Here is a 9846-nt window from a genome sequence, read left to right on the forward strand (position 1 = left end):
GACAACTCTGAGTGAGATTAAGGCGCTCCCCCTTAACAAATTATCTGATCAGTTGAGTGGCGAAAGTAACATTTTATTAATGCAAAATGTTGAGAAACGCATTGACATAAGCGCTCGCGCGCTATTCGACACATAGGGCTGCAAGCTTTCTCCACAGCTACTTTCTGTAACGGACTTAGGTTAGTTCTTTGAGAGCTAATTTATGCCCAAACTGTAGTTCTCTACAAGCGTACAAGTATTATAAAGTAGCCTACACTCAACGAAGGAGTAGAAAATTAGTATTTATTTACTGCAAACAATATAATATAGGCCTATAATATAATATATAAGGGTATCATGACACATCATAGCATTACCCCAAATATTCAGTACGCACACATAGCAAGAATAATAATATAACCTCTCCCCTACTCTAGGCATAATAACCGAAAAACAATCACCAACACCCTACTCAGACAAGGTCAGCTTTCTGACTAGACGGACCACAGGAAACCTTATTGTCCACTCCCCCCCCCCTTTGAAAAACCCCGTGCTAAAAACAATCTACAACTCAACTAATAAAATAAACAAACACACACACACACAATTTCACTTTTTACACACCCCTCTCTTGACAATATACAATTGGGGCATTTAAATAGCCCCTCAAAGAACTAACCGTTACACTTTCCTCTTGAATCGGTGTGACACCATGATTAAACGTTGACGGCATGTTTTTGCGCTCCTCTTTTCGGCTTTCGTGTTAAGGATGACTTAAGTAAACATGTTTCGTCTTGTCTAATTGTCACAGTCTTAGTTGACATTGCATGATCTAAAGTTCACGTCATGTTAAGAGTTTAAAAGACACGTGGAATTCCTGATGTAGAAAACAGGAAGTAGAATGAATAAAGTTGACTTTGAGTTCAGTCAAGTCAAGTCAAGTCAGTAAGGTTTTGATCCCGGTCCAGGAAGGTTGGACGTTGCTTCCTGGACTGGTGTATATATATGTATATAGGATGAAAGTCGATGGACTAATGATTGTTGATTAATAAGAATTGATTTCATTATGTGCTTATTGAATATTAAGGTATTCATATTTCAATGGATATCTATAGTTGAAGCTCCAGTGTCACTAGTAGTAATTGTTCTTATTGTTACCCGCTGAGATGCGGACGTGATTGATACATTTGATACCGCTGCTATGGGGATAGGATTGTTTATTATTTTTGACTTGTAGCACTAGCAAGGAGTGCAGTTCATTATTATTGTAGTAAAATAAACTTCATGTTTGTCTGCTGAAACGAGCTTCAGTTAGTTTATAATATTCGTCTTGTCACGAGTCTAGAGTACTTCAGGAAGCAAGAACTCAGCATTACACTAAGGGGGGGGGGGGGCCCTGAGCCTACCGCACTGGGTGACACCGACCCTAGTGACGCCACTGAATCTAGCCATGCATGTTAATCAATAATATAAACTTTAGCCTACTAAGTAGTTGGTTATCCTGGTTAGTACCCATTAGAGTTTGGTGGACTTAGAGGTATCATAAATATTCTGAATCTCAAAGCCCTTGTCTTTACCAGGTTCAGAAGTCATGTGTTGTAACCTTCAGCCATTAAATCACCTAATTAAAGATGTAGTGAAAGAAGTGTATACTAAAAAAAAAATGTATATGGGTTAAATACATTTTGTCGCATCATAACCTCAAAATGAATTTTTAAAATTATTTTTTTTCGACCACATTGTTCACCTGCGGTCACATCATTATTTTTCTTTTTTTTTTATGAAAATTAAACATATTGAAAATTTTTGCAGCCTATTACCTATGATATACTATCAATAAACTACATGTGAAAAAATATTAGTCTAAATTATACAGAACTAAAGATTTTGAGATTCTTGTGGACAATATGCACCTAAAAATACATTTTGAGAAAAACGCATTTAAAGTTTTTAAAATGATATAAAATATTTATTGCAACCATAAAAATGAAAAAAAAAAAAAGGGAATATTTACATAATATAACATAATAGATAATAAAAAAAACTATTCATTAAAATGGCCTGATTGATAGGTTGGACCTTCTAGAACCTCTGCCCGGTGCTCATGCTCAATTCTTCGTTTTTTCAATTTTTTTCTCCTGGACACTAATGTGATTGATCTTTTTCTAACAACAAGCTGTAGTTTGACATTTTGCTTTTTCTCACTAGAAGAAATGTTCTTTAGTGTCCATGTCAAAAACTGATGCCAACAGGTCCATTATTGAAGGCTAAAACAGCAAGGTATGTCGCCGTCCTTAGTTTTTAATGTTGCGAATTCTGTTTTGGGGCATCTTTGCCAAATGAGGGAATGAAAAGATTCATTGGCGTTTTGTGTTCCCATTCTTGAACATGTTTTTAACAGATCTGTGTCTGTTATAGGAAATAACAGTTTTCCTATTTCTGATGTGATGGTCTGATTATGTTTTTTGTATGGCTGTTTTAGTGCCTCTGATCTCTTAAAGTGTGACATCAAGATGTAGTGCCATCAGGACACAACCTGTGGTTATGATCTAGGTCTGAGCTCATATGAAAAAATGATCCCATAACAGCCAGCTTCATTTTTTTGAATGTCAGGAGCATTTTGGCGCAGAACTTTGGAATAGTTATTTGTAATTTTTTCAATTTTTGGCTTTGTAAGCCTATAATTTAGTTCTTTTTTGTTAGACATTTTTAAATTGTTCAAAGCATTAAACATTCTTTTTGAGATGTGGTTAATGCAGTCCTCTTTTAAGATTTCTACATCATATCCTGAGTTGGTAATGGCAGATGAATGTGATTTACTATCGCCATCACACAGCATCATGCCATAAACAAGTTTTCTGATGCCACAGAGTGAGAACAAATTTTGGATGCTGCTGTGGCCTCCATTGCATTTGCTGAGCCACTTAAGTTTTTTTGACACATATGCTTAGAGGCATCAAAATTTAGTTCTGCAGAGTTTGAATCACAAACACAGAAATAATTTGATAGGACTTCGGTGTCGATGACGAGTCCAGTATCAAAATCAATAACTGTGCCAATTCCTGAATGAGATGAGTGGCCCCTTTTATGCCGAGTCCCATCGAAAGAAACTGTAATAACAGGACAGCCTGTTGAACTTATTCTATCATCTGTAGTCAGAAGTTGTGAAATGTTTCTTCCATGCACAACAGCAGATGCCCTAATCATACATTCTTCACCAGCTTCAATTATAGCAGTGCTGACTATGTTAGCTAGATTGTTATAAGTATTTCTGTGCATGCAGGGCATACTCACAAGTCCACAAAACCTATCAAATTTAGAATGCGAGATTCCAGATTCTTTTAATGCAGCGACATTAATATCCAGATGAACATTATTACTTTTTTTTGAGGTCCAGTCAGGCCATAAATATGTTTCACAATTTAGGCATTTGATTTTAATCAAATGAGCCATGCCTTTTGATTGTGTGATGCACATGGTTAATTTTTTGTCGAAGCAATGTGGACAGCACAACAAGGAGACCATTGTGGTCAATTCCATTGAATTCATCATGATGTATATGAAATCTTCAGGCAGCCTCTTATTGGTGTTATCAGCGTTAGTAATTGCAGTTAGAATTATTTTTCGTTCAGCTGCACTTGCAGGCTGCGTTGTTGCTGCTTCAGATCCAGCTGTATCCAAAACAGAGCTGCAAACAAATAAAAAAAAAATTAGAGGTTCTTTAAAAAAAAATTCAATAGTATGAAAGTACACGTCACATCTATTTATGTACAACATGAAGATTATTTTAAATTTTATAATGCATTTTAGGAATCATATATTGTATTAATCATCAAAAGTAAAAAATGTAAAGAGACATGTTACATGTAGATCTATATATCATGGTTCATACAACTTTTGTGAAAATGAATTCCAGACATTTTCCAGACATTTATCTTATGTTTTCCAGACTTACTAACAGTAAAAAGGATGGCTACCTGAGCATGCCATATGTGCTCTGGACTGCTGTATTCGTGATCTTGGGTTCAAACCCTGCCAATAACTAACCCCTGCCGTACTGTGGGAGGTTTGGACTAGGGTGTAATAATAATTTTCAATTATTAAGGAACATACGATACAAGGGGGAAAAAAAGTCACTAATCTTGTAGCACTTAGACTTGGGAAATTTAATAGGCCCTATATAGTTTAATAGGCCTAACTTAGTTGTAAAATCTTATTCTTAATCTCATAACTAGTCCAATAGTTTTATAATTTTTATATAGATATTTAGTGGCTTAAACATTAGACACTAGTTAAAAAGTAAAGACATTTAGACTAGCCTAGGTTAGAGGGCCTACCTCTAGTAGGCCTATAATTCTATTGGAGGAGATAATTTTAAATAAAGATCTAGAGATAGATTAACTGTATTGAACTTGAAATTTAATTTGTAGTAGTGGCTTACTTATGTCTAATTCACAATAGGCCTATGCCTATGTGAATACTGACTTGTTTTTTTTAACGGGGTAAAAATTGATAATATTGATATCTAGATCTAAATCTATATCATAACCATACTAGATTATAATTATAGATCTATATGCTAAGTATGCTAGATCTAAATCTAGACTTAGGTCAAGACTAAATCTAGTAGTAGATCTAGTATTCTAAGTCTTTTTAGTTTTTGAGTTTAGACTCAAGATCTATATTCTACATTGAATAGATTTGGGGGAGAAAAAAAAAAGGGGGGGGGGGTAATCGTGCATAGATCGAGACTAAATCTAGTTGCAGACCTAGTAATCTAAGTCATTCTTGTGCTCTAGTCTTTTATCTTTTAGTTTAGACTAAGATCTAGATCTATATTCTATGTTGACTAGATATAATATAACCTGTTTTCTTTATTTAACTGGGGAGGGGGGGGGGGAAATCGCGCATAGATCGAGGCTAAATTAGGTACTAAATCTAGTAGTAGACCTAGATCTAGTAATCTAATTCGCGCATAGATGAAGACTAAATCTAATTCTAGACCTAGTAATGGAAGTCATTCTAAAGGCCTAGTCTTTTAGTTTAGACTCAAGTGCGCATAGACAGCTGCCAAATAATTAACCTAAAAAACTAGGGGCCTTCGATGGGAAGTTTTACCGATCTTATAGGCATATTCTATGTTGACTAGATATATTATAATATAATTTGTTTTCTTTATTTAATTGGGGGGGGGGGGGGAAATCGCGCATAGATCGAGGCTAAATTAGGTACTAAATCTAGTAGTAGACCTAGATCTAGTAATCTAATTCGCGCATAGATGAAGACTAAATCTAATTCTAGACCTAGTAATGGAAGTCATTCTAAAGGCCTAGTCTTTTAGTTTAGACTCAAGTGCGCATAGACAGCTGCCAAATAATTAACCTAAAAAACTAGGGGCCTTCGATGGGAAGTTTTACCGATCTTATAGGCATATTCTATGTTGACTAGATATATTATAATATAATTTGTTTTCTTTATTTAATTGGGGGGGGGGGGGTAATCACACATAGATCGAGGCTAACATTAGGCTAGTAGAAAACCTTGATCTATTAAGAAGTGGCGCATAGATCAAGACTAAATCTAGTAATCTAGTCTAGTAGAATTTAGTAGATCTAGTAGACCTAGAACAGATATAGATCTAGTAATAAAAGTTGCGCATAGTCATAGATCGAGACTAAATCTAGTAGTAGACCTAGATCTAGTAAACTATCTAAGTCGCGAATAGATTGAGACTTTTAAATATAGTAGTAGACCTAGATCTAGTAAGTCATTCTTGTTGCCAAATATTTTTGGTTTAGATCTAGACTCTCTGTTGTGATTGTTGTGAACTCCTAGCCTATGACTTTGACATGGATACATTACATTTTGCAATACTTCAAGAACACCAGGGATGCATTAGAAATAAGAATATTTAATAAAGAAATAGGAATAAATTATAACTGTAGATAACGCCAACAAAACTGAATTCCTAAATATACATTAACTATCAGAACTGCCTTATAATGGCCCCTACTATGCTATCACCAAACTCCGGTCCGACTGTCAACAATAACAAAACTTCAAGCGCTGTCACTCTGTCCCAATCAATGAACCAATCAAATAATAGTAAAATTAATAAATAAACATAGAATTCTTTCAGTCTTACAACCAAGGTTCTTTGACGTACCGTTTACAATATTATACACAAAACATAATCACCACACTCTCTCTATATATATACTATATTGACGTCATTGACGAGATATATTTGTTTTCTTTATTTAAAAAGGGGGGGGGGGGAGTTTCGCCCATGCATAAATAAATCTAGGCCAAAAACTTCCCGACCTTTGGTAGCCTAACTGAAATTTGATCGACCATCTAGATAATATAGAATAACATCTTCTAATCATCATCTTTTTTGAAGTAACGTCTGTATTATATAAGATAAGATAACAGCAGTCATAATAAACTAGTTACTAGTCTAGGACTAGATCTATTACTAAATCTGATTTAAGTCTACAGTACACCATCTAGAAATTGGCTGGCATTTCACCGACATGCCGTGGATTGCACATGCTTTCACAATAGATAGATATAGTAGACATTTAACAAAATTGCCTCGAAAAGTAGCAATTTTCCAGACTTTTTAAGACTGAAATCTGAATTTTGAAATTCCAGACTTTTTCCAGACCGCGTACGAACCTTGATATATGTATTAGATCTTAAAAAAAAAAGACCAAGTTGAAGTCCTACAACTACATGATAATCTAGATTTAGAATCTAGATCTAATCTAGATGTCTAGATCTAGTCAATCTAGAACTAGAATATCTAGTCATTCTAGTTCTAATGTGATCTATGTCCCTAAAGGCAAAGGCTAATCTATACTAAGTAATACTAGATCTAAAAAAGGATAGATCTCTATGTTTGCAATCACTTTCATGATATTTATTTAATGTCTAGATCTATATATAGATCTAGATGTGATTCATTGATATGATAAACACGTTGCGTTTGTCGAATTCAAAGATTGATGAAGCAAACTCAAAGGTTTCATTATCATGATTATCTCATTATTTTATGTGTAAGCACACGCTGGTCTAGTAAATAAAAAAAACTCTAGATCTAGACTTACCTTTGTAATTATGCATTTGTCTTTGAAGCATGTCTTCCTCTGGGCTTACAGTAACGTTTTTTCTTTCCAAACATATAACCTTTTGTTGGCATTTCTGAGTTTCAATAATGAATCGAGTGTTGATGTGAAGGAAGTTTACAGAAGGACCGGTTCACGTCATGTGCGCATGCGTGTATATACAGTTACCAATGAAGCTTTGATGGTGCGCATGCGTAAATATGGCTTTGTGGGTGTGTATATGAGGATATAGGGAAAAAAAAGAGGTAGTGACGTATTTTGAAAGTTTATTGCAGTACTATTTATTTATAGAATGAGAAACCATGCACATAATCGGAACTAGAAAAGTAGACCTTTGTATCGATACCATCTGTTAGTGATAAGAGCGTACATTAGCTTATCAACTTTAGCTTACAAAATGTTGATTTTTAACCAAAACATCAAAATTTTGCTTATACATCTACTTTTAAAATACAAAATTGATGTATAAAGCGCAGTTTTTTTAGTATTCTGATAGGGAATTCGTTTTCTAGACATTTTAAACTATTAAAATTAATTAATTTTAAAATATCGATATTTTTGACCTAGATCGATGATTCTCACTGTGCATCCCCCTTAAATACTCAGAAGTCCGATTTTAAAGATCCATCCCAAAAAAAAAAAGCACAAGCCGATTTCAAATAGCCACTACAAATAACAAACAGGTCGATTCAAAACAGAAACTACGAATAATGTTCATATAGAGTCCAAGCAGCGGCTATGAAAAATGCACAAGTCTATTCAATCAGCGACCACCAAAAGAGTAGAAGTTGATTCTAAGTAACCACAAAAAAAAAAAAAAAAAAAAAACCAACATAGTTCCGATTCAAAACAGTCATTACAAAAAAGTCGATTCCGAAAAAGCAATCACAAAAAAAAAAAAAAAAAAGGATTACAAACAACAATTAATTTAAGAAATTTCTTGATTCGAAGACAAGCCTTATTAAGTTCTTAATTAAGATCATTCGGGAAATACCAAAAATAAAATACAAAAGCTTTAAAGCAAGCCTGCAGATTATCACTATAGGTTGTTCCAAGATTTCGAATCTGTCAACAACTGTTCTTACTAAGCATCTAGGAGGTAAAAAGAACCTGTGCAAGAAATTTCTTTTTAATAGGTGCGACAATGTAAGAGATTTCTTGGTTTTCGAAGACAAGCTTTATAATTTCCTTATTAAGTTGATTGGGAAATATCAAAAATAAAATACATAGCTTTCATAGCAAGCCTACGGTTTTTCGCAAATGGTGGTCCCAACGTTTTGATTCTTTCGAAAACCGTTCTTAGTAAGCATCTAGGAGGTAAATGAAACCAGTGTACGAAATTTCACGTAAATAGAAGCGACAGTTTAAGAGATATATTGATTTTCGAAGACAAGTCTTATAATCTCCTAATATTTATTTATAGTTGATTTGGGAAATACCAATAATAAAATACAAAGCTTTGATAGCAAGCCTGTGTTTTTTTGCAAATTGTGGTCCCAACGTTTTTATTCTATCGAAACCCGTTCTTAATAAGCATCTAGGAGGTAAAAGGAACCTGTGTACTAGATTTCACTTGAATAGAAGCTACAGTTTAAAGAGATATCTTGATTTTCGGAGACAAGCCTTATAATTTCCTTATTAAGTTGATTTGGGAAATACCAATAATAAAATACAAAGCTTTGATAGCAAGCCTGTGGTTTTTCACAAATTGTGGTCCCAACGTTTTGATTCTATCGAAACCCGTTCTTAGTAAGCATCTAGGAGGTAAAAGAAACCTGTGTACGAAATTTCACGTAAATAGAAGCGACAGTTTAAGAGATATCTTGATTTTCGAAGACATGTCTTATAATCTCCTAATATTTATTTATAGTTGATTTGGGAAATACCAATAATAAAATACAAAGCTTTGATAGCAAGCCTGTGGTTTTTCGCAAATTGTGCTCCAAACGTTTTGATTCTATCGAAACCCGTTCTTAGTAAGCATCTAGGAGGTAAAAGGAACCTGTGTACTAAATCTCACTTGAATAGAAGCGACAGTTTAAGAGATATCTTGATTTTCAGAGACAAGCCTTATAATTTCCTTATTAAGTTGATTTGGGAAATACCAATAATAAAATGCAAAGCTTTGATAGCAAGCCTGTGGTTTTTCGCAAATTGTGGTCCCAACGTTTTTATTCTATCGAAACCCGTTCTTAGTAAGCATCTAGGAGGTAAAAGGAACCTGTGTACTAAATTTCACTTGAATAGAAGCAACAGTTTAAGAGATATCTTGATTTTCTGAGACAAGCCTTATAATTTCCTTATTAAGTTGATTTGGGAAATACCAATAATAAAATACAAAGCTTTGATAGCAAGCCTGTGGTTTTTCGCAAATTGTGGTCCCAACGTTTTTATTCTATCGAAACCCGTTCTTAGTAAGCATCTAGGAGGTAAAAGGAACCTGTGTACTAAATTTCACTTGAATAGAAGCAACAGTTTAAGAGATATCTTGATTTTCTGAGACAAGCCTTATAATTTCCTTATTAAGTTGTTTTGGAAATACCAATAATAAAATACAAAGCTTTGATAGCAAGCCTGTGGTTTTTCGCAAATTGTGGTCCCAACGTTTTTATTCTATCGAAACCCATTCTTAGTAAGCATCTAGGAGGTAAAAGGAACCTGTGTACTAAATTTCACTTGAATAGAAGCAACAGTTTAAGAGATATCTTGATTTTCTGAGACAAGAATTATAATTTCC

General features: G+C 34.1%; 1 protein-coding gene across 2 annotated transcripts; it reads right to left on the reverse strand.

The window, feature by feature from the left end:
- Window positions 1-1913: 1913 nt before the first annotated feature.
- On the reverse strand, window positions 1914-7878 carry LOC129927204 (uncharacterized). Of its 2 annotated transcripts, none has more exons than XR_008778808.1 (2): window positions 7092-7878; window positions 1914-3667 (listed from the first exon to the last, which is right to left on the reverse strand). XR_008778808.1 is itself a non-coding variant. In XM_056034697.1 (2 exons), the coding sequence occupies exons 1-2, from the start codon at window positions 3962-3964 to the stop codon at window positions 2818-2820; spliced, it is 858 nt and encodes a 285-aa protein (XP_055890672.1). In that variant the 5' UTR covers window positions 3965-4555; the 3' UTR covers window positions 1926-2817. The 2 variants fall into 2 exon arrangements, 1 of the variants encoding a protein (XP_055890672.1); XM_056034697.1 differs by lacking the exon at window positions 7092-7878 and adding an exon at window positions 3957-4555 and having other exon boundaries at window positions 1926-3667.
- Between the last annotated feature and the right edge of the window lie 1968 nt (window positions 7879-9846).

This window comes from Biomphalaria glabrata, chromosome 7 (genome assembly GCF_947242115.1).
Source record: "Biomphalaria glabrata chromosome 7, xgBioGlab47.1, whole genome shotgun sequence".
Lineage (NCBI taxonomy): Eukaryota > Metazoa > Mollusca > Gastropoda > Planorbidae > Biomphalaria > Biomphalaria glabrata.